The sequence below is a fragment of the Cnephaeus nilssonii genome (assembly GCF_951640355.1).
Source record: "Cnephaeus nilssonii genome assembly, chromosome: 8".
Classification (NCBI taxonomy): domain Eukaryota; kingdom Metazoa; phylum Chordata; class Mammalia; order Chiroptera; family Vespertilionidae; genus Cnephaeus; species Cnephaeus nilssonii.
The window spans coordinates 93,326,601-93,352,064 of NC_137079.1; the positions used below are offsets into that span (position 1 = coordinate 93,326,601).

At 38.0% G+C, this 25,464-nt stretch overlaps 1 protein-coding gene across 5 annotated transcripts in view; it reads right to left on the minus strand.

Moving 5' to 3' along the window:
* Window positions 1–25,464, minus strand: part of ZC3H13 (zinc finger CCCH-type containing 13) — a 144,205-nt gene that overhangs the window by 16,143 nt on the left and 102,598 nt on the right. For 2 of the 5 annotated variants that reach the window (XM_079778873.1, XM_079778872.1), the window contains exons 11-18: window positions 24,973–25,164; window positions 17,936–18,019; window positions 17,042–17,591; window positions 12,684–12,787; window positions 11,137–12,336; window positions 9,515–10,027; window positions 5,560–5,712; window positions 4,063–4,263 (exon numbers count right to left, since the gene is read on the minus strand). In XM_079778873.1, coding sequence (XP_079634999.1) covers window positions 4,063–4,263; window positions 5,560–5,712; window positions 9,515–10,027; window positions 11,137–12,336; window positions 12,684–12,787; window positions 17,042–17,591; window positions 17,936–18,019; window positions 24,973–25,164 — 2,997 coding nt within the window. The remainder of the gene's footprint in view (window positions 1–4,062; window positions 4,264–5,559; window positions 5,713–9,514; window positions 10,028–11,136; window positions 12,337–12,683; window positions 12,788–17,041; window positions 17,592–17,935; window positions 18,020–24,972; window positions 25,165–25,464) is intronic. The other 3 variants (XM_079778875.1, XM_079778874.1, XM_079778876.1) reach the window with 3 other exon arrangements.

A 25,464-nucleotide genomic window follows, 5' to 3' on the forward strand; every position in this document is an offset into this window, starting at 1 on the left:
ACCAGCTGCCTCCTACACACCCCCCACCGGGGATGTGCCCGCAACCAAGGTACATGCCCTTGACCAGAATCGAACCTGGGACCTTTCAATCCACAGATCGACGCTCTATCCACTGAGCCAAACCGGTTTCGGCTTACTCAGTAATTTTTATAATAAGAATTGTATTGGAACCTGCTCCTTCTTTGGCTATTCACGGGTTTACCTTACTGGGAACTCAGAGACTTTAATCCCTTTGAAGATAGGGACAGAGCTGTTTTGTGTTTTTATAATACAGGCACAAAATTAATACAACTTTTATAAATATCTGTTGAAGAAACAGATAAATTTCAGTGCCATGAGGCATTACTTTTCCTTCTGCTCCATATCTTTATTGAGACTTTTGTGCAAAGCATAAGGCTGAGGGGGTGAGCAGGTAGAGCGGAGTAAAGTTGCTTTTTCCAAACCCTAGATCCCATATTTTGATTTTGCATAGTAGATGCATTTCTGAATAACATTTTGAATTGTGCATATTAGATTTTGCTAATATCAACTCCTTTTATATTCATAAAGATTATTTTTAATGATGTTTAAATGTTTCGTACTATGAGGTACAAAATATTTTGCTTACTTCAAGAATCTCTGTGCATTCTTTCTGTAGTAAAGTGAATTATCAGCACGGTAAGTCTATTTGGGGGGAGGGGGGGAGTCTGCTTAAAAGGGGGCACACCAGTACTAAATTTGGCTCTACCAATGACTAAGTCGCACACCACGTGTGGAGTTAGATGGCTGTTGGACATAACCATTTCTTTTGGTCCCTTTGCTCCCACAGCACCTGCTATGTTTTGACCCCCCCCATGACCTCTCTGTCATGGCGTCTGTGGGGCGTCTACTGCCTGAGGCCTTGGCAGTCAGCTGGGCATCGGCCTTCCCAAGATGGCATCAACCCGGATGAATGCGCATCGGGGGCAGGGACCCGTTGGCAGAGGTGGGGCTGGGAGAGCTTTTGGGCAGGCCAGCTGAACCCAGTGGACTTGCACCAGCAGCTTCCCTCCTCCTCTCCTTCTGGGCCAGCGGCCGGATGGCTGAGGGGAGTGGCAGCCGCTGGCAAGGCCAGGTGTGGGCTCGCGAGGGTGGGGAGCCTGAGGCGCCGGTTCCGACCAGGCACTTTTCCCCTGGCTTTCGGAGGGTGTTGGGGGCGGGAATGCATCCCAGCCTCTGCACTGGGCCGGGGCCGAGAAAGGAGGGAGGTTGCCCCCTCCCCCACTGCTGGGTGGGACGTTGCAGGGGAGGGGCTGTGGATTCCTAGCCCAGACCCACCCTCCCAGGGGCGGGTTGTGGGCTCAGGCACTGCCGAGGCCGCTGGACCCTTGGGGGCAGGAAGGAGAGTCTGGGCCCACCCTGCAGTGAGTCTCTGGCTTGGGTGTCTGAGCGGCAGGCAAGCAGTGGGTGACTAGAGTAGGAAAAGAAACTGGCCCCGGGCCTGATAGGTGAGGCCCGGTGTACAAAATTGTGCACTGGAGGGGTGTCTCTCAGCCTAGCCTGCACCCTCTCCAATATGGGACCCCTCAGGGGATGTCCGACTGGCCGTTTAGTCGGACATCCCTCTCACAATCAGGGACTGCTGGCTCCTAACTGCTCTCCTGCAGACCTGATTGATGCCTAACTGTTCCCCTGCTGGCCCGATCACCCCCAACTCCTCTCCCCTGCCAGCCCGATCGCCCCCAACTGCCCTCTCCTGCTGGCCCAGTCACCCCCAACAGCCCTCCCCTGCCGGCCATCTTGTGACAACGTGGGGGCGGACGGGAGGGTGAGACGCACCTAGGCTTTTATTAGTATAGATGGCGTAGAACAATTTATCCATGGATTCCTAACTGTGGATCAAAAATACTGCTTTTTCACCCAAGGTGACTGTATGTACATTGAAAAATCGACATATAAGTGGACCCACGCAGTTTGAACCCATGTTGCTCAATAGTTAACTGTGCATACAGTAAGTTTTATACTTTAAATTAAGAATTTAGGTTCCTGGAATATTTTTAAAAGTTACATATGGTGTTGCCCAGCTGGTGTGGCTCAGTGGTTGAGCATAGACCCATGAACCAGGAGGTCAGGACTTGATTCCTGGTCAGGGCACATGCCCAGGTTTTGGGCTCAATCCCCAGTGAGGGGCATGCAAGAGGCAAACAATCAATGATTCTCTCTCCTTATTGATGTTTATGTCTGTCTGTCTTTCTCCCTCTTGCCCTTTCTCTCTGAAGTCAATAAAAATATATTTAAAAAAAAATGCATATGGTGCCCTAGCCGGTTTGCTCAGTGATTAAGAGTGTCGGCCCACAGACTGAGGGTATTGGGTTTGATTCTGGCCAAGGTCACCACCTGCCTACGTTGCAGGCTCGATCCCTACCTACGTTGCAGGGCACATGTGGGAGGCAACTAATAGATGTGATTCTCTCACATCGATGTTTCTCTGCCTCTCTCCCTCCCTTCTACTCTCTTAAAAAAATAAATCAATGGAATATGCTCAGGTGAGGATTAACAACAACAAAATTACATATGGAATGTGGGGATTGGAGCACTGAAATAGACCCAGTAAAATAGAAAAATTGGTATAAATTATTTCACAAATATTTACTGAATACCTACTATGTGTCAGGTAGTTTTCTAGGATATATCATTAGACACTGGATAAAGCAGTAAAAATAACAAAGTTCCATTTCTTAGAAAACTTATATTCAGCATCATATGTCAGTTCTCTAACAAAGCAATCATAGCAAAATACAGGACTGACTGGTAAAATCCCTCTCTACAGTGTGTATTTTCATTATTGAGAGTAAGCCAGGGTCAAACTGTACTAGTATATTATAGTTAGCAAAATTAAACTAGATTTTAACTTAAAATGCCATTTGCAAAAGTCACAGGAGTCAATAACTTCAGAGGTGGATAAGACCTTAGGGGTTTCATTTCATCATTTTTGTCCATAGGAGTTACTTAAGATCACACAGCAACCAAAAACAGTAGAAAGAGTAGAGCAATAACCTAAGACTTTGATCACCTGTCAGGCTATATACACTCACAATTATAATTTATATATGTTTCATAAACATACATTCTATGTTTACTGAAAAATATTAAAATCAAGAGTTTTACTGATTATGCTAGCAGCTGAAAGGACATGGATTCATGAAATTCTTAAAAACATTTTTTATATTAATAAAAAGCTTAATTCTTTTAACTAAACTTCTTTATTCTCATGAACATTATATAAAAGTAAATAATGTTACTTTCATCTTTTACCTCCTTTCCACATGCCCTCCTCATTTTTGTCTTGATAAGGTCTACAATCAATGTGATAAAATAGTTTCAAATTGAAGAGTAGCAGTTAATATTTACTGAGTGTTACAACACACCAGAAACTGTTCTAAGTATTTTACTTGTAATAACTCATATGTTCCTCCTAACAATCATATGAAGTTGGTGGTGTCATTGTTCCCAGCTTAAGATGGTGACACTAACACAGAGAGATGAAATAATAGCTAGTAAGTGCTGTATCTATTGGAATCCAGACCATTTGGCCTAGAGACCCAGTTTTTAACAACTTTGTTCAAGGTTCAACCTACACAACTGTATTTGGGTAGAATTCCCCATTTCCCAGAAAAAAGGGTTGCCAAGACATCCAATTTGCTTAGATATGGAAATATCTAGTCTACTTCCCTAGGCTCTGCTTCATTTAGCCCTGGTTAAACCACTGAGTATTTTGTTCAAAGTAATTTTGATATAGAAAGATAATTATGCTATTTTTACAACTTTTCTATGAGCTTAAGTTTTTCTCAAAATAAATTTTAAAAAGAAATTCTCGGGGGATAAGGACACATATGTAATACCTTAATCAATAAAGAAATTAAAATGCAAAAAAAAAAGTAATTCTCACCATGAGCATTAAATAATGAGTAAGTGGTTCCTCAAAAAAAAAAATATATATATATCCAATATTATTAGTGCTACATAAGAACAGAACATAATCCTTTTCAAAGGCATCTTAGTATTTATCACACATAGTGTACAATCAAAGTAGAATAGAATTACCTTTGGGTTTTTCTAAGAGTCTCTGACATGTTTCTTTGACTTTAGTAAAGAGTTCAGAACCTGCCAGCTTTTTAGAAATCCCAACTCTCAGCATAACAGCTCCAGGTGTGAATTTTAAGAGTGCAGCCCCAGGCTCTCGTGGTTCTTTTGGATGCTTTGGCATAAGACCAGACCAATCCACATCTATCACATCTAATGGATCTGTAAAAAGTTAAAGAACAGGACTATTTTTACACCAAGAAATAGTATTCTTGATATCTAGAGAGAAATATAAATTGCAAAACATGAAAAACCATTAAATAATACTTTAAACCAAAAATGCCATATTCTTAAGATGAAAGCTTTCTATAAACACTCATATTTAGAATCTAAAGACCTTTACAAAAAAACAACAAAACTTTCTCACCAAAAGAAAACAGGCAAGCAAACAAAAATCCAAACAAACTCATTCCTACAAATTGCTTGAGAGATCCCAATGAAAGAACTCTATTATTTCACAAAGAAGAATAGGTCTGACATTTTGAAACTTGGTATCAGAATCCTTTCACAAGTTAAATCTAGGAATCTATTTTGCATTCATGTGCACATACACATGCATGCACACAAATTTTACTTTTTAAAAACAAATAATTCATTATGAAATTACTTTATAACTCGGGCAGTTGCTCTTATAAATATTAAGAACAAATAATCCATCTATGATAAGGAGTAGTTGAGCAAATTAATAAACTAATGTTCTATTTAGAAATACACAGTAGCCAGTAATAAAGATAATAATCATACAAACCTTCTACATTAGTAAAAAGAAATTGTGAAATATAAAAGCAAATTAAAAAAAATCAAATGTAATATTCTACATTCTCAGACAAAGCAAAGACCCTCACTATGATTAAAAACAAACAAACTCCAAAACTTGTTATTAACAACCAGACTAAATGGGGTGATTGATATAGTCAACAGAGTAAGCTCTGGCAAGGCATAAAGTGGTGTAAGTGGAAATAATTACTGAATTTAGAAAATTGTGGAAAGCGATATAGAAATAGTGCTCAAATATAATTTCAACTCTTATAAATTTCTGAACAGTCATTTCCAAAGTTTGTTTATGGCACCACAGTTGTGAAGCTCTGTATCATACATATACCTACTATCTAGAACACTGCCAGAAAATCAGGACTATTTGGCTAGATTCCAAGTTATATAAAATATGAATCTTAAACTCTGAAAAGGAAATCTTACAATTTTGCTATTTTAAATGAGGCCTTTCCCAATTCAAAGGCAAAGTCTACTTAAAAATGAATACAGCATTTTTATTGACTATAATTATTGACAATTACTTACTACAATTTTCATTTTATTGGACTGTCAATGTTACTTAAAACATAAAGGGGGAAGTTCAAACTGACTTTATTCAATTCTTATAGCATGAAAGGGAACAAAAATATCTTCATACCATAAATCATGTAATTTTTGTGATCAACCACCTCTGCAAATGATTACCTGGCATCTTCTCCTCATCCTGCTGGTCTTCCCTCTTTTCAGCATCACCTGCCAGAATTTCATCTAGTTCATCATCACTGATTGGCTCATATCCTTCTCCAGCACCTGATCCTAATGAATGTGCATCATCTAACTTGGATTCATCATCTCCTGCTAATTAGAAAAATTAATCTCATGTCAAAGAGAGTGTTAAGGGAAAGAATGTCTAAGTCAAACCAAAGATGTAGAGGCTGTGTCACTAAAAAAAAAACAAAAAAAAAAAACCAGAAAAGTATTTTCACTAGAAAATGACATTTTTTAATTATTCAAAACACTTGAATACAAAAACTGAAAAAATAGTCAAATTTAATTTTAATGGAAAGCACCACAGGGACAGCCATATAAAAATAGGTTAAAGTATGTGAAATAGAAGCTAACATGTTAATGTTGATTATGTAACATATTATATAACATAATTTTATATAGTAAAACTTCAAGTAAATCCAGACAAATAGACTAACTTCAAAAGGATGCATTGATTGCTTTACTTAAACTCATATGTTTTTATTGATTTTTTGAAAAAGCAAGGGGGAGAGAGAAACATTGATGTGAGAAACATCAACAGGCTGCCTTCCCACACGGGCCCTGACTGGGGATTGAACCTCCAATCTAGTTATGTGCCCCGACCAGGAAATCAAACCTGCAAACTTTTGGTGTATAGGGTGACACTCAAATCAACTGAGCAACCCGACCAGGGCAAAACTCATTAGTTTTTTAAAAACTTGCAAATCTGTTAATAAAATTTAGTTCATATAAATGACTTTATAGCAGTGAAGTAAAAATATAAAAGTGCTATTAATTCTCCCCTATATCACAATTCACCTTCCCTATCCCAACATTATTCTTTAATGAACATAATTTTATAAAGAATGCTGTAATATAATTTTAACACATTTTTATTAGTACCACTGGTATATATTCTACTTCTTGATTTTATCAACTTTTCTCAACCACCTACACCCCTAGTGAGTTAGTTGTGAACTTAAATTACATTTAATGTTTCTAATCATTATTTATCAATATACTTTATTAAGTTTACAACACTAGTTTTCAAAATGCAACAGTATGCTTTATAAATATTTGCAGCAAATAAAATATAATAAACTATGAGATGTTTCTAAGCATTCTAATTTTCTATTCTATTAAATTCTGTAATAATCTCTCCATACCCTCACCAATTCACTTACAAGATAACCAATTTTATTTTATTTATTTAAAAAAAATATATATTTTATTGATTTTTTTACAGAGAGGAAGAGAGAGGGATAGAGAGTTAGAAACATTGATGAGAGAGAAACATCGATCAGCTTCCTCCTGCACACCCCCTACTGGGGATGTGCCTGCAACCAAGGTACATGCCCTTGACCAAAATCGAACCTGTGACCCTTCAGTCCGTAGGCTGACGCTCTATCCACTGAGCCAAACCAGTTAGGGCAAGATAACCAATTTTAATAACTTCATTATATAAATACTAGTGGCCTAATGCATGAATGAAGATTTGTGCAAGAATGGGCCTTTGTTCCCCTGGCTGCCGGCACCGCCTTTGCTCTGGCCGGAGCCGCCTTTCTGCCTTCCCATGCTGCCCAGAGGCCCCGAGCGGCTGGGTTGGTGTGGAATGCCTGTGTTGTCACCCACTGGATGCCTGCGCATGCAAATTAACCCACCATCTTTGTTGAGTTAATTTGCATACTCACTCCTGATTGGCTGGTGGGCGTCGCGAAGGTATGGTCAATTAGCATGTTACTCTTTTATTAGGTAGATACATCTAAACAAGTGCGAATGATAGGACTTTTCAATTTTCAAGTTTATCCAACTCATTTTCCTACTATAGGTGAATAAAATGTTTCATCTCACAGTAGGTAATTCACCTATATATTTCTATGCTATGTTATCAATGACCACAACCAATGAATGATATAGTTTTAAAAACGGGTCACAAGAGAACTATTATAATCATTAGTTTAATTATACTCAATTACATACCTCCATTAGTATTATGGCTCCCAAATTGATGCTATCTGAACTCAAAATTGAGAGGAAAATGTAACTGAAGAACGTTGAGTGTTTTTGTCAAGTAGAAAAATGTGTAACAGATGACATATTGGAATATTAATTCAGATAACCAAAAGATGTAAGGATGTTTCATTTTAAAAGAATGTGAATTTTACTCTGGGCCCAATGCTACAAGATGGCCAATAAAATATTACTGTTTATATACTAAGTATACCAGAAGTTTCTTTGGGGGCTTGAAGTAGACAGGTTATGAGAGAATGGTGTAAGCACTGGTATCAGAACTAGACAGTGCCATAGAGACAGAATTTCCAGGAGATTTCTCAGGGGGAGTCATAACTATTGTTACCTAGGCTATAATTTACCAAAGGATAAAATGTAGGGCATGTATGCATACTCAAAATACATTTTCACTTATCTACCATTTATTGTGTCCTTGTTATAGTATCAAAGATAAAAAAAAAAGAAAAGCTAAGGTCCTTTATAATTCTGGAGAGAAATCCAAATAATTATAAAATAATTATAGTACAGTGCAGGGATGCCATAAAAGATGTATAAATAAAGCGCCATGTCAATTTTAAAGAGTAAGACTTTAGCAGAGGAGGCTTCTTAGAATAAATAATCCATAAACTGGGACTTACAGTTTGAGTTAAAAAGAGAAGATAAAAGGGAAAATGTTATGAGACAATGAGAAAAGCAGGTACAAAGAAGGCTAAAGAATGCACCTCTTTCAGAGAATGCAGAGGCATGAGTCAGTCTGTATGGTAGGCTGGGTGTGAAGGACAAAGAGTGATGTTCCATACAGTGGAGGCTGGCTCTGAGTGAGCTAAAGGGTTGATGTGAACTTTTCAGGGTTCCACATTCTAGGAATGGGGAGCACAAATAGTATTCTATAGTCCATCTGTCATTAAATGCTGTTTCAGGTAGTGTTATTTTCATATATATTTCTTCTTAACTGCCATAGAAACAGAAACCACTAATAGTTTTTTTAATCCTTTTCAGAACCAAGAAGTCCCTTCAATTTTTATGGTTTCTTCTATTTTTTTTTAAACATCTACAGACACTGCAACTAAGTAATCTTTTATTCATTTGGGTTTATTTGAAGCAAGTCTGTCTTGATAGTATTATGAGGAGAATAGATTTTTTTTTCTTGTTATATTTTTTTGAGGGGGCGGGGAGTGGAAGAGAGAGGGAAAGACAGAGAGAAACATTGATATGAGAGAAACACATTGATTGGTTGTCTCCTGCATGAGCCCTGACCAGGGCCTAGTCCAGGGAGGAACCTGCAACCAAGGTATGTGCCCTTGACCAGAATCGAACCTGGAACCCTTTGATTCACAGGCTGACGCTCTATCCATTGAGCCAAACCAGCTAGGATGAGAACACATTTTAAAAATATGCCTTATAAAACATTATGCTAAGTGAAATAAGTAGGTCAGAGAAAGATAAATATCACATGATCTCACTCATTTGTGGATTATAATGAACAACATAAACCGATAGACAAAAACAGATCTAGAGACAAAGAAGCATCAATCAGATGCTCAAACCTCAGAGAGAAGGTAGGGGAGGGTGGGGGAGAGCTCAACCAAAGAACTTGGATGCATGCATATAAGCATAAGCAATGGATGCAGACAACAGGGGGTGAGGGTGAGGGCAGGATTGGGGGTGTGTGAGATGGGAGGGCAATGAGGGGATAAGGACACATTTGTAATACCTTAATCAATAAAAGGGGAAAAAAAGGAACATGAAAAACAAAAAAACAAAAATAAACAAAAACCCTATGTTGCCTTATGAAATATATTTTTCCTTAAAACAATGGAGTCAGTAGGTTACCTTTTAAAACAATGGTTTTCTATAAAATCTGAACAGGAATGGAGCAGTGTAACAATAAGGTGTGACTCACCTTCCAGACTCTCAGTTCTTCCAGCTTTATTTATATCTTCAAATCCCTGTGTGGAAGCTAGATCTTTATCCATTCTTTCTTTATCCAAAGCTACAGAGTCTCGAGAAGTGCCTTCTAGGTCTCTTTCATGTTCAAGTTCCACTTTTGCTTCACTGCGTTTTATAGACTCTATTTGAGAACTATCAAAAATTTTGTCTCTGTCTCTGTCCCTTTCCACAGAATCAGAAATTAGTCTCTCTCTTTCCCTGTCCACGTCTCTCCTTTTGTCTCGGTCTCTCTCTCGTTCCCGTAATCTATCTCGGTCTCTGTTACGCGACCAGTCTTTATCAGCATCTCGATCCCATTCTCTCTGCCTTGTATCTCTCCTCTCTCTTTCTCTGTCTCTATCGTGCTCATACCGATCTCGTTCTTGAAGCCGATCTCTGCTATCAAATGACCCAGATCTTGAATGAACCTGTCGATCTGACTCAGGAGAACTTCTTCTTGAACTATGGCTTCTTGAATCTTGGCGATCTAAAATAAATATATCATACACAAAGAGTTAACATGATAAAATAGTAATAATATGCTTCATTTTAGGGTCCTTTAAAGCTTACAATTTATGTTTTTCTATATTTATTCCCACTATCCAAATAACTCATTTAAGGAAAAACTGATCTCTCAAAGTGCTAACTAATATGTAAAACACATGTTTTCTTGTCTATTATCACTATAACCACAAAATATCTTCAAAGAAAAATAAGTACATAAAATGATTACACATTAATAGAATCATCACTTCATTATCTGATCTCTTCCTATCCCCCTACTTTATTCTCTGTGGTCAAAACAGAATGAACTAGCTCTTGGGAGAGCAGAAAGGTTAAAATTTTAGGCATGAAAAAATGATTTGAATACATAAGCCCTTTCACCAAGATATACTACTAAAATCTTGATATTAAGCAGACTGACACCACTGAATGTACCTTTATTATAATACTAGAGGCCCGGTGCACAAAATTTGTGCACGGAGGGGGGTTGTCCCTCAGCCCAGCCTGCACCCTCTCCAATCTGGGACATCCCTCTCACAATCCAGGACTGCTGGCTCCCAACTGCTTGCCTGCCTGCCTTCCTGATTGCCCCTAACTGCTTCTGCCTACCAGCCTGATCACCCCCTAACCACTCCCCTGCCAGCCTCTTTGCCCCTAACTGCTCTCCCCTGCAGGCCTGGGTCGCCCCCAAACTGCCCTTCCCTGCAGGCCCGGTCACCCCCAACTTTCCTCCTCTGCCGGCCTGGTCACCCCTAACTGCCCTCCCCTGCAGGCTTGATCACCCCCAACTGCCCTCCCCTGCTGGCCATCTTGTGGTGACCATCTTGTGTCCACATGGGGCAGGATCTTTGACTACATGGGGGCAGCCATCTTGTGTGTTGGAGTGATGGTCAATCTGCATATTACTCTTTTATTAGATAGGATTGATATTAGTGTGGCAACAGGTAACATTTTGGAGGAATGGTTAAACTTCTAAGTTTCTTGAAATTTAGGGCAGTGAGTGAATAAATTTAGCATTTACTTTAAAATTATAATTTGTACAAAATATGCTAACACAGGAATCACTAGCTAAATTATATTTCAATTTATTACCTGAAGAAATACTTCGACTGGGCTCTCCACGCTTTAACTGATCAATCCTTGATTTTCTCTCTCCTGAGACTTCCAAGCTTTTTGTTTTTTCTCTGTCTCTTGAGCCACTATGCAGTACTCTCTTTCGACCACTTTGGTCATCTCCACTTCGATGGGCCGAATCACTGGACGGAGAACGTAGACGAACAGATGTATGACTACGATTACTCCGATTGCTCCCAAGGCTGCTGCTCCTCTTTTGATCCACTGGTTTGCGATGTGATGCATCTTCCATAGTAACATGAGGTGCCTCTACTTTTTCGGCTCGTGTTTTATGGCATTTTCTATGAGAGTCTTCACTTGTACTGGTGGGGATGACAGAAGTGGAAATAGTGGTGGCACATGGGCTGAAGGTGCTGATAGCAGTAGCAGTAGTGGCAAGAGTAGCAGAAGCAGTCATTGTAGGAGCTGTAGCCACAGGAGGAGGAGGAGGAGGAAGGGAAGATGGAGAAGAAGTCCTTCCAGGAGCAGCAGCTGTGGCAGCATGCTCTGATTCTGTCAACTCTGCACGGTCAGGTACATCCTCATCAGACCAGTCACTAAATGCCGTATCTTCTTTTCTCTGAGGATCTTCTATAGTCAAATCCTTATCATTGGAAATTTCAACCAATCCCTCTTTGGTTGTTATAGGGGGAGTCCGGGGGCCTCTTTTCTTCTTACTCTGCTGGACTGCTTCTTCATCAGAAATATCAGAATCACCTCTGGATCTCTTATGTTTTTTTTCAACACTCTTCTTCTTCTGTCCTTTTTTTGGTGAAAATACTTGACCATCTTCAGATGCTATCTCTGTGTTAGTCCTCTCTATTCCAACATCGTCCTCTTTCTTTTTCTTAATAGGTTTCTTTTGAAATTTTGCTTTTTTCTTACTTTCATCATGAGCTCCATCAGATGTATCACGGTCTTCAGATGGGTGGTGTCCTAGCATGTCTTGTGCTCGAATTCTTGAGCTTTCTGTGATTTCTGTCTGTTCTCTCTGCTTATCTAAAGAAGAAACTTTCTCTTTGAGCTCTTGCTCTTCATAGCGCCTTGAACTCTCTTTTCTTTCTGGTTTACGATCTTCCTCTTTCCATCTACCCTGCCTGTCTTCTGGAAAGTGTGATGGACTGAGAGAATGAGATTCTTGAGGTCGTACAACCTGGCTCAAGAGTCTGTGTCTTTCATCTACTCAAACAGATAAAAGTAATTACACTTTCACCAAATTAACAAACTTTCAGGTAACATATAACTAATAATAAGCCAATCTTTTATTTTCATTTTAAAACTTGAAAAATGGCAATCATTTTAATAAAAATTAAAATATGGCTTTTCTGCAAATGGTAGGAAATGACAGTTCCATTGTGATAAAATAACTATCTCTAACACATACTTTACTCACACTGAAGACATTCAAAGGCAGCAAAAGAAAAAAATTTATATCTGAATTTATCACTTCCTACTAATGTCAAAGAGAAGTCTTATGGTTATAAATGAATATGAATATAGAAACATAGAAAACAGACTCTGCTTACTTTTATCATCACCACTGTTGTAGTTGTCACTGTCAGGAGAATGTTCTCGTCGCCGCTTAGGTGACTGACGAGGGCTAGGACTCCCTTCATTTCTATAGCGCTTCCTAAGTTGGACAAAAAAATATAATTCATAAAATTCTAGGAGTTGTAAAGAGATTTCTTTAATATGTTTTTTAAACTATTATTTCTTCACTATCTTATATAATAAAGAGCTAATATGCAAATTGTCATCACAGCCTCATGGCTCAGACACTTAACACTGGGGAGAGAGGAATGGGGACCAGCCAGGCACAAATGAGCTCGCGAGAGAGGAATGGGGACCAGCCAGGCTGTGGCCCAGGGAAAGGGACAAGCCGCCTACCCCACGGTTCTGGGAACCAGTGGCTGCACCTGTGCCTGCGGCCCAGTCCAGGAGAGGGACAAGCCGCCTGCCCCACGGTCTCAGGCGCCAGTGCCTGTGGCCCAGGAGAAGGACAAGCCGCCCGCCCACAGTCCTGGTTGCCTACAGCCGGCCAGTGGGAGGGAAGCCCAGGTCCCGGGTGCCTGCAATTGGCCAAAGGAGGGAATCCTGGTTCCCATATGTGGGGCGAGGCAGTTAGGGGCGATCAGGCCGGTAGGCAGAGGTGGTTAGGGGTGATCAGGCAGGAAGGCAGAGGGGTTAGGGGCAATCAGGCAGGCAGGCAAGCAAGAAGTTAGGAACTAGCAGTCCCGGACTGCGAGAGGCAGTCGGACATCCCCCTAGGGGTCCCGGATTGGAGAGGGTGCAGGCCAGGCTGAGGGACACCCCCTCCCGTGCACCGGGCCTCTAGTACTAGAATAATTGTAGGATAGCAATATTGTCAGTGCTACATCATACAGTCAGCATTTTTTTTTCTTTTTTTTTCCCCCCCAAAATATATTTTATTGATTTTCTGCAGAGAGGAAGGGAGAGGGACAGAGAGTCAGAAACATCGATGAGAGAGAAACATCAACCAGCTGCCCCCTGCACACCCCCCTACTGGGGATGTGCCCGCAACCAAGGCACACGTCCCTGAACGGAATCGAACCCGGGACCCCTCAGTCCGCAGGCCGACACTCCATCCACTGACCCAAACCGGTCAGGGCCATACAGTCAGCATTTTTAATAAAATGAAAAACTTCATTTGCTACGACTTATAATTGTGAACTTAAAAAAATACATAGCAACACCTCTTCCTTTCTTCATTATACATGTAGAATCACTCAACTGAAAATCACTAGGTATAAATACTGCAAGATGGAAAGCATACAGCAGAGAAATCAAAATATTCACAAGCCCTCTACTAAAATTTATTAATTAATTTTATACTTTTATACTGTTGGGAAGCCAAATGAAAACAATATTAGCTTTAAAGTCAAAAGACGAGTTAAACTTATAGCCATGTTACTTATTATGCATACTTAGGTATATTCCTTAAAGTCGTTGAATTTTAGCTTTCTCACCTGAAAATGTGGGGGAAAAACAAGGGTTCATACCATAAAATTTTAATGAGGAATAAATTAGTTATGTCATAAGCCCAGTGCCAGGCATGTTATGTAAAAATTAGTTCCTTTCCTCTTCTTAGAACTAAAGCACTTGCTTGGTGAAAATTAATAAAATAATTCATATGTTCATTACCTTTCTTGTTCTTCCATTGAATTTTAAATTCTATGTTCAAAGTTGTGACACATATTATAGCAGTTATTTCCTTGATAGCTCATTTTTATAAATGAGCGACCAGGTGGAGAAGAAGGCCTCAGATGTAGTATGACAATTTTCTTTCTTTTTTTTTTTTTTTAATATATTTTATTGATTTTTTACAGAGAGGAAGAGAGAGGGATAGAGAGTTAGAAACATTGATGAGAGAGAAACATCGATCAGCTGCCTCTTGCACACCCGCTACTGGGGATGTGCCCGCAACCAAGGTACATGCCCTTGACTGGAATCGAACCTAGGACCCTTCAGTCCGCAGGCCGACGCTCTATCCACTGAGCCAAACCAGTTTCGGCCCAGTATGACAATTTTCAAACTCAACCTTGTGCAATTCATTATCTGAAGTGCCTCCCATGTTCAGGCAGTATACTTTCCCATTCTTTGAATCTAGGCTGGCCCAGTGACTTACCATGACAAGAGAATGTCGTGAAAGTGACACTGTGTAAGTTTGGAGAGATAAGACGCAAGAGGCCTTGCAGCTTCTGCTTTTGCCGGCTTGGTATGTTTCTACCATCATATGTAAAAACAGAGTTTAGGCTATTGATGGATAAGAAGTCATATGAAGGAAAAATGAGATGGCCTAGCAATTGCCAGACATGAGAGTAAGGCCATCTGGAGTCATTCAGACCCAAGTGAACTGCCATACTGACTGTAGAAACATGCCTGATCCCAAGTGAAACCAGCAGAACTGCTCTGCTGAGCCCAGCCCAAATTGCTAATCCATAGACTCATGAACAAAAAAGTTGTTGTTTTAAACTAAAGCAAGAGATAACTGGTACACTAGGATAAAGTGAAAATTTAAAACATGTAAAACATAGACCTTAATTTCAAAACAATATCTACAGAAACAAAAGTAAAATAAATACTATGGCAATTCTGCAAATCTTCTATATAATAGTGGTTAAAAAAAGTGCTGGATAAGTTCCAACTACTGAGATGATAATACAACTGATGAAGACATCAACTTATTAACTTCATATAATAAGTAGTTACTGAGGTCCTAATTAATGATTGGATTGTCTAGTCACAAAAAACAAAAAACCACACAAGAAATTTGTGCTATTATAAGCAGAGAACAGAAGCATGGAAAAATATTAATCAAAGCATAGGACTGCATATTAAACACAAAATACATTTCAGAATTTTAATATTAGAAAATAGCTAAAGAGGTCAGAGGAGATACAAGAAGTAATCTGTATTGTATGCTACATGTGTTAAAAGTAGTATATGAATTTTATGTTAATGTAAGATTTTTTTTAAAAAAATGAGGGTGAATTACAGAAAATCTTGGCTGCACATTGAAGGGAAGCTAGGACCTAATGAAAGAGGCCTTCACTTCTGTGCTATGTTGTTTCTCCATAACCATAATCCATAATAGTAATGATGAAAAAGCCTAAAGCATTGAGTTGGAGTCTGTCTTTATCAAGAGGCAAATGGCTGGAGGTAGGACCAAAGAAAATGAAGATATATAAAATATTTCCACAGTTTATTTTAGCAAACATAACCATACCTTTTTCTAAGTTAATACTTTTTACAAAGCAGTTAACTCCCAATTTGGTTTTGTGCCTGTAAAACCTCAAAAATAACCAATCAGAATCCAAAGTTCTCATGGCCAAAGTGATTGGCTTGGTTCCCTTGTCTGCTCCTCAACTAATAAAAGCCGCAATACTGCTCCTCAACTAATAAAAGTCGCAATACAGAAGGTTGGTAAGCTGACTGGTATAACTGTGGGGCTGTCTTAGGCATTATTTGGAGAAAACCTTTCTGAGATTGGAACTAGCACAGAAGAAAACAGTGCAGGAATGAAGGTATAACATTCCTGATGCTTTGTTTGAGAATGTGGATACATCAGAACAAATGAAAGGTAAGCCTAGATTTCCTAGATACTTGAGCAAATAAATTCATTTTGGTTAAAAAAAAAAAAAAAAAAAAGGGAGAGGGGAGAGAAAATGCCTTCAAGTATATTTACGAATAAGAACACATTTTTGTCTCTAATTATCTCTAGACTCCACATCTCAAAAGAGGATACCTCTTTCTCTTTCGCCATTTTCTAGCTCTGCAGGGGTTACAGAAATGTCCTCAGTTCACTGTGAATGTTTCAGTAGCCTGGAAGTAGTGACTCCAGATTTTCAGTACGCAAATCTAATGAAGAATTATTAGGAATAGCATAGGCAATATCTCTTAGTAACTGATCAACTCCATTAACTAGTTATAAAGTGGATATGATGGGATAAAATTAAGTTAAATAATTTTATCACTTTTATACTGGTTTCCTATTAAAAAAAAGTCTGAAGCTATGTGCCATCAAAAATGTAATTTAAATAAGAATAATTTAATTATAGCCCCTGGATTAAGAAGTTCAAGAATGAAAAAAATACTATTATTTTTTCCAGATAACTCAAAAATTTATAAACACAAAATTATATAATTAAAATTGAAATACAGAAACATGTAGAGAGGAAAAAGTTAACAAGCCATTAGGGGCACACTAAAAAGCATTAAATAAAACATTTTAAATTCTTTACTGAGATGTAACTTAAAAAACTGATTCACATCTCTCTCTCCCAATTTTTTCGGGGGAGGCAACCAAAATTTTTGGTGGCCTAAAAAGAAAAAACAAACAAAACTGATTCACAATCACTCTTACTTTGATTTTCTCTCATCGTGTCCATCTCTTAGATTCCTGTCTTCTCGGACATCTTCTCGCTTTTCTCTGCGGTCCTCTCGTCCTTTGTCTTCCCAATCCCTCTGACGCTCTCGTTCTTTATCCCTTTCTCTTACTCTTTCTCTTTCCCGCTCTCTCTCTCTCTCCCTCTCCCGTTCTCGCTCTCTCTCCCTCTCCCTTTCTTCTCTCTCTCGCTCCCGTTCTTTTTCCCTATCTCGCTCCCTCTCTCTTTCTCTCTCTCGATCATGGTCACGATCTCTTTCACGGTCTCTCTCTTTTTCTCTTTCTCTTTCCCTCTCCCGTTCCCTAGCCCGCTCTCTTTCTAGTTCTCTTTCCTTTTCTCTTTCTCGATCCCGCTCTCGTTCCCGATCTCTTTCCCGCTCTCTATCTCGCTCTCGTTCCCGATCTCTTTCTCTAGCTCTTTCATCTCTTCTATCATCCACTCTATCTACTCTTCGTTCCTCTCTTCTTTCATCACGCTCAAGCTCGTCATTCCTTCCCTGATGTCGAATTGGTGAGCTTGGTCTTTGATCTACAATGAAAATCAAGTTTTGTCAGTGATTAATTTGACAGATAACCTATTGGTAAGACAGTATGGCAAATTTTAAATTTTATGTGTATACGGTCACAGTGGCAATAATATAAATCAGATACCACCTTTATATTTAATTTAATCATCCAAATAATCACCCCTAGATGTCTAAAAATATTTTTTCTTAAAGGTATTTTTTTTGCCCTCTAACTAACATGTTTTCTGCTCCCCATCAATCCCCCACCCACCTCCCGCTGATCCACCTTTGATCTTTCTCTGCATGCTCCTTACCCTACCTCCAGCCCACTGCTCCAACCCCACTCTCTGCCATCTCTACCCTTCACCTCTGATCTTCTCTGTCCCCCCAGCAGGACCTGAGAACACTGGTGGCAAAGGATAGGGGCAGCAGGAGGTGTAGAACATAGGAGCTGAAGGAAAAAAAAAATTTCCCTCGTAAGTCACACCTCTAATTTCAGGCAAAAATATATACACATAAAAGTGCAGCTATTATGTGAGGAAAAAATAGTAGAACAAAACAAATATTTGTTGCTGCAATATCAATTTATCATAAACTAAAATATTAAGGGTACTGACGCTTAGCAATCTTGAAATAATCAAATGTAAAAAGTGTTTCATATATGTGATATATTTACAATTAATAACTAACTACTAATTAAAGTTTTATTTAATCACATAACATTACTCAGATGAAGAGTTGTTTTCTTAAAATGAGTTAATAATCTCATTATATTACATATATGTATGTATATTTTTTGATACATAAATCATATAAACAGAAAATTAATGCTTGATGCTCAAATGCCTAGTAAAGCAAAAAATTATTCTGGGATCAAAAAATGTATAATAAAATGGCATGCACTCTTCCATAGAGATAGCCACTTTCATATTATATAATAATATTTACAGGTTAATTATAAAGTCATACTATAATATGGCCAACAGATTTATAAGTGGCATATCTAACATCAACTTATTAAGCAGAATAATTTTAGGGTATTTCTAGGGAAGGGCTCAAGATAGTAATTTAAATTTTCTTTCTTACCACATATGAAAGATAATAATTATCCATATATACTCATTAGAAGTTATAGATTGACATAAAAGTTCATAACATTTTAAAGCTAAAATAAAACCAAACCTTGTCCTGCCCCCTTCCTCTTTTTCCTCTTAAAAACACAGAAATTATGCTCCAGAAGTTTGTCAGTCATAGAGATGGTAAATACATTAGGACAGTAGAATTAGAATTCAGTTCTCTTAAATCCTTTTTTACCTTTGCTGAAACTATTTAAAAAGGTTTTATTATATTACACTTCTGATTCCCAGAATCTATATGATTGTCTGAATTCCTGGTTTGAGGATCATAGTAATGTCACAATGATTACAAAATGTTGAAAAAAACTCAATACTGCATTTTATAGTAATAAGGGAATACCAGAGATAGGTAACCTTTTTTCTGCCAAGGGCCATTTGGATATTTATTATATTTTCGGTCTATACAAAGTTATCAACTTAAAAATTATCCTGCTATATTTGGTCAAACATTTAATTAACTCATCCCTAATGCTTGGCAGGGCCAGACCAAAGGATTTCTCAGGTCTTACACAGACCGTGGGCTGGATGTTAGCCACCCTTGGAATAGACTATTTTACCCAGACACTATTTTGATGTATAAAAAGTATTTTACCAACAAAATGACAATCTTCCTTACTTCAGAGAAAATGGAAAAAATATAAAAACACCAGTTTAACGTCTAAACTATCTTCTCTATCTTTTCCCCTAAAATGTGTTCTTTGAAGATGTGCTTCTTGTTATATATTTCCTTTATCTTAATGAGTGACATACCCATTCATGAAAGTTGGAAATCTCTAAATCCCATCGTATTCAACTACCATCAATTAATTTCACTCTCAAAATATTTCTTCTATTTCCTCTCTTCAGCCCTACAGTTAATATTATTAACTCAGACTTTGATAAGCTCTTCTTAGATAGCTATGTCATCAACAGTCTAACTGGTTGGTATCCTTGGTCTTCAGTGTTTCCCCAGACTCTCATAGTTTTGATGAAAACTGTTCTTCCAGCTGCTTAAGGATATATGCACCCCTATGTTCATAGCAGAAAAATTTACAATAGCTAAGACTTGGAAATAGCCTAAGTGCCCATCAGCAGATGAATGGCTTAAAAAAACTGTGGAACGGCCCTAACCGGTTTGGCTCAGTGGATAGAGCGTCGGCCTTTGGACTCAAGGGTCCCAAGTTCGATTCCGGTCAAGGGCATGTACCTTGGTTGCCGGCACATCCCCAGGACGGGGTGTGCAGGAGGCAGCTCATCGATGTTTCTCTCTCATCGATGTTTCTAACTCTCTCTCCCTCTCCCTCTCTGTAATAAATCAATAAAATATATTAAAAAAACAACAACAAAAAAACCCAAAAAAGATAAAAATAAAAAAAACACAAATAAAGAAAAAAACTGTGGTACGTCTACCCAATGGAATACTATGCTGCTATAAAAAAGAAGGAGCTTTTACCATTTGCAACAGCATGGATGGAACTGGAGAGCATTATGCTAAGCGAAATAAGCCAGCCAGAGAAAGATAAAATATCACATGATCTCACTCATATGTGGGACATAATGATCAACATAATTTGATGAACAAGAATGAATCCAGAGACAAATGGCAAGGGAGGGGGCGGTTTAGAGAGCAACCAAAGGACTTTTATGCAAGCATATTAGCATAACCAATGGACACAGACACTAGGGCGGTGGGGGCTTGCCCGGGGAGGGAATGGTGGTGGGTGGTGGTGGTCAACCGGGGAAAAAGGAGACATATGTAAAACTTTAGACAATTAAAAAAAAAAAAAAAAAAGCAGTGAAAAGGCAATTAAATACAAAATTTTCAGCCTGACTTATAAACCTGAAAACCTGGCCTATCAACTCTGATCAATCCTTTTTCCTAGTTTCTTTCCTTTTCTACCAAATATAGCATACTTCTACTCCAACCTCATACTTCTTTACTACTTCAAAACTTGTTTTAGTCTTGTATGTCTGCACATGCTGCACCTTCTCCCTGCAAAGTGTTTCTTCCATCGTTCCTTTAGGCCAGTGATGGTGAACCTATGACACACATGTCAGCACTGACACGCATAGCCATTTCTGATGACACGCGGCCGCTGAGGCGGCCGCATGCCGAGGATGAAACATTTGCTGCTCTTGAGGATGAAACATTTGCGAAATAATGTTTTTTCCTCAAAGTGACACATTACCCGAGTTATGCTCAGTTTTTTGGCGAAGTTTGACACACCAAGCTCAAAAGGTTGCCCATCACTGCTTTAGGCAAACTCTTACTATCCTTCAGACCCTACCTAGTTCAGCTGTTCCCTATTTAGGAAGCTTTCTTGGATTTCCTCAGAATTCTGTTCGCTCCTTTGTCTTCTCATAGAACTTTATATAGTAGTTGCATTTATCACACTTCAATTGTCAATTTGTACCTACTAGGTGTACTGGTTAATAATGCGTACTTTTTTCAATAGATGGTGTTACACATATGTTCATATATATGCGAATTGATATGTATTCTATTTTGTTGTATTGACAACAAGCTTCAAAACTTCATATGTCACCCTAACCGGTTTGGCTCAGTGGATAGAGCGTCAGCCTGCGGACTCAAGGGTCCCAGGTTCGATTCTGGTCAATGGCATGTACTTTGGTTGCGGGCACATACCCAGTAGGGAGTGTGCAGGAGGCAGCTGATTGATGTTTCTCTCTCATCGATGTTTCTAACTCTCTGTCCCTCTCCCTTCCACTCTGTAAAAAATCAATAAAATATATTAAAACAAAACAAACCAAAAAAAACTTCATATGTCAAATTTTCTGAAGGTGTTAACATCATAGATATTTTGACACTTGAAAATGTCGAATTTCATGCCAAAAAAAGAGCATTTGCAGAAAGTTTTAATTCATTATTTTGAAGAAAAGTGCTGCTGAATACTTCGGGAAGTTTATGGTGAACATGCTCCATCTCAAGATACTTGTGAACACTGGTTTAAATGCTTTAAAGTGATGATTTCCATGTGAAAAACGAAGAACGCTCAGGTAATTGAAAAAGTTTGAAGGCCAATAATTGCAAGCATTAATGGATGAAGATCCGTGTTAAACTCAAAAACAACTTGCAGAAAGATTCAACAGCCCTGACTGGTTTGGCTCAGTGGATAGAGCGTCGGCCTGCGGACTCAAGGGTCCCAGGTTCAATTCTAGTCAAGGGCATGTACCTTGGTTGCGAGCACATCCCCAGTGGGGGGTGTGCAGGAGGCAGCTGATTGATGTTTCTCTCTCATAAATGTTTCTAACTCTCTTCCTCTCCCTTCCTCTCTGTAAAAACATAAAATATATTAAAAAAAAAATTTCCACCTTTGCTACACCATCAAAACTAAATAAATAAAAATTAAAAGAAAAGATTAAATATTGCTCATCAACCAAGTTCCAATCATTTACAAGCAATGGGAAAGATTTTAAAGGAATGAAAATGGGTGCCACATCAACTGAACGAAAGACAAATGGAAAACCGAAAAGTCATCAGTAAAATGTTGCTTTAACGGCATGAAAGAAAGTATTTTTTTGCGTCTAATTGTGACTGGCGATGAAAAGTGGATTTATTTGGAGAATCCCAAATGCACAAAGTCCTGGGGTTGATCCATCAACATCAACAACAACTGCAAGGCCAAATTGCTTCGGAAAGAAGACAATGCTCTGTGTTTGGTGGGATCAGGAAGGTGTGGTGTATTATGAGCTTCTAAAACCAGGTGAAACCGTTAATACTGATCACTACCGACAACAAATAATCAATTTGAACCACCCTTTGATTGTGAATTGACCAGAATGGGCCAGAAGACACGGCAAAGTAATTTTGCTTCATGATAATGCACCATCACACACTTCAAAACCAGTTAAAGACACGTTAAAAGATCTTGCCTGGGAAGTATTAACCCACCCGCTGTATTCACCAGACCTTGCTCCTTCAGATGACCACTTGTTCTGATCGATGGCACACGCACTTTCTGAGCAGCACTTCAAAACGTACGAAGAAGTGGAAAATTGGGTCTCTGAATGGTTTGTCTCAAAACAAGAAAAGTTCTATTGGGACGGTATCCACAATTTACCTAAAAGATGGGGAAATGTGTAGCTAGGGATGGACATTACTTTGAATAAAGCACTTTTGATGTTTCTCTTGAAATATTGTGTGGTTTTTTTTATTACAAAATCCGCATTATTAACCGATACACCTAATATTTAGGCTATGAAGAACTAAAGGGAAGATTTAAATTCCTGAGCACAGAACAAGGTGCCTGGGCGCATCTCTAACCTCAACCTCCTTTAATCTCCCTACTGTCACCATACGCTAGTCACATTGGTCTTCTTTCAAACTAGGACATATGAAATTTTCCCATGGCATATACTCTTCTCTCTGCACAGAACGTTTTTACCCTCAATCTGTGCAATACTAACGTCTCTTGTATTTATTTCTCTGCATAAATATAATTTCTTTAAAAAATTTTCATAAATACTCTAGATAAAAAAAAAATCTCAATCTCTTAAACCTTTACTTCTATATTTGAGTCCCTTGCTTGTTTCCTTGATAGCACTGAATCATTGAATCATTGTTTCTTTTTTTTTTTTTTTTGGGAGGGGGGTGGTAGTTATCTTCACTTCTATTAAGTTTTACAAGCACAAGGACTATTGCACTGTAAGAACCTAGCAAAGTGCATGGGGACTCAGTTAACATTTGTAGAATATCATTAACCTCAAAAATATATTTCTACCTCAGTTATACAAATGATATTTGTTGAAATAGTTATAGTAAAGTAAAACAGAAAAAGAACAAGACTTGCAGTCAGAAGACCTAAGTTTGAATTCCAGCTATGGAACTTATTTCTCTGTAATATTGGAAAAATCACTACCTTTCTCTCGGTCTAAATCTCCTAAATTATAAAACATGGATTTTATATCTACACTTACAAAGATATTTTGAAAGGATTTTATGATTTTTAAAAATATACATATGTTCTTTGATTTAATATTATAAAAGGATATTAAGTCAGAGAATACATATAAAGCAACTATCAAACTTCTTGGTAACTTAATGTATGTGGAATTGAACTAAATATAAAATTGAAACCAAATGCTACTACTGAATTCAGGCATGACATGAGGAAAACCTGAGCAAGAATATGAAACTAGAAAAAAAAAAAGGAAAAAAAATGATATTAAAAAAAGCATTACCAGGACACAGTGAGAAAGAGAGTAAAGAGAGGTGAATCAGTATTAGGAAAGAAATAATTTCAGATATAAACACAGAACATATAAACTCCAGCCTCATCTAAAGAAATCATACACATCATCTTTTAACCTAAATATTAGGCTTGCCCTAACAAACTCAACCTAACCAGCACTAATTTCATCTACACTCCCTAAAGTACATTGTGTCTTAGAGACTTCATTCATTCTCCTCTTAGTACTTCCATATTAATATACTGTATTACCTCTTTGATTTAGCTCACTGTGAAGCATCAATATTCAATTCTCTACTCCATCAAGTTTTGTACTATACTAATCTCAGCATTACAGCAAACCTTACTTTAGTAACCAGCCAAGGTTAATAAGACCTTCATAAAATCTTAACTATTTATGGCCCTAATATGTACAGGCAATAAAAGCTTGTTAAAGAAGATACTTAATACCCTTCTTAAATGCTTTCTAGTAGCCTTGCTTCAAAATTTATTTAAGAGATCACCTAATAGAGTAACAGAAAATGTTTAGATTAAGATATATAAGAATCTAAAATTAGCTAAAGCAAGCATTACATATTCTCATGAAAGAACATAAGTAAAATGTTTTTCTAGAAAACCCCAGTCCTGTAATTATCATTTTGTTTTTCTCGTTCCTCTACCACAGTCCTTACAGAACTTTGTTTATCACTGCTAGTGAGGGAGTGGCCAGGAGACTCAGATAAGACAGTTTAAGTATCTCTTGAATCAGAAATGCCAGAATGGTACCCTAAATCTACATTTTTTAAAGGGTTATGAGCTATTTGGTTAATATGAGAGACATACAACAGTGCACCTCAGTTCTTTGAGTGTGCAACTACCATCACTGTTACCCAACAGGTCATGGTAGCTAGTTATTTACACCCTCTCCCCTAAACTAAGTATATAAGAAAAGATTATATGAGTAAATATAATAGCTTCAAATGTGTCAACAAACAAAAATCTAAAAGACATCATTCATTAAAAAATTGATAACTACTTAAAAAATAATAATTTTCCCAATCAATGTTAGTCATTATTTAATAATATTCCGTTTGACAAACCTCTTTCTCTGTTGTCACGACGGTCTCTTTCTCCATGTCTTCTCTCAAAGGAGGAGTCTCTTGTTTGATCTCTATTGTCTCTTTCAGGATATCTGTCTCTTTCAGGATAACTACTTCGAGTTTCCCAGCTTTCATGATAGTTGCTACTACTACTGTGACTATCAATTTGAGAAGCTCTTGTGCCTCGGCTTCCTAAAAAGGATATTCACACAAATGTTTACTTATACACTTCATTCAACAGGTTTTATCAGTCACAATTTTTCCAACCAAAACCCATACAGATAAAGGTGTTTTACTTAATTCAAAAGTGTACTTATCATTGTTGAAAAGAATATTAGTTGTTAGATCAGAACACCTAAGTTATCTTATGGATATATATTATTGCTTTGATTACAGTTTATAATGAGTGAAAACATTCCAATTCAGAACCAAGGCACTTTGTCGACATTAAGTGGTACCTAAAAATTTACATTAAAAAATGTGGGAAATGAA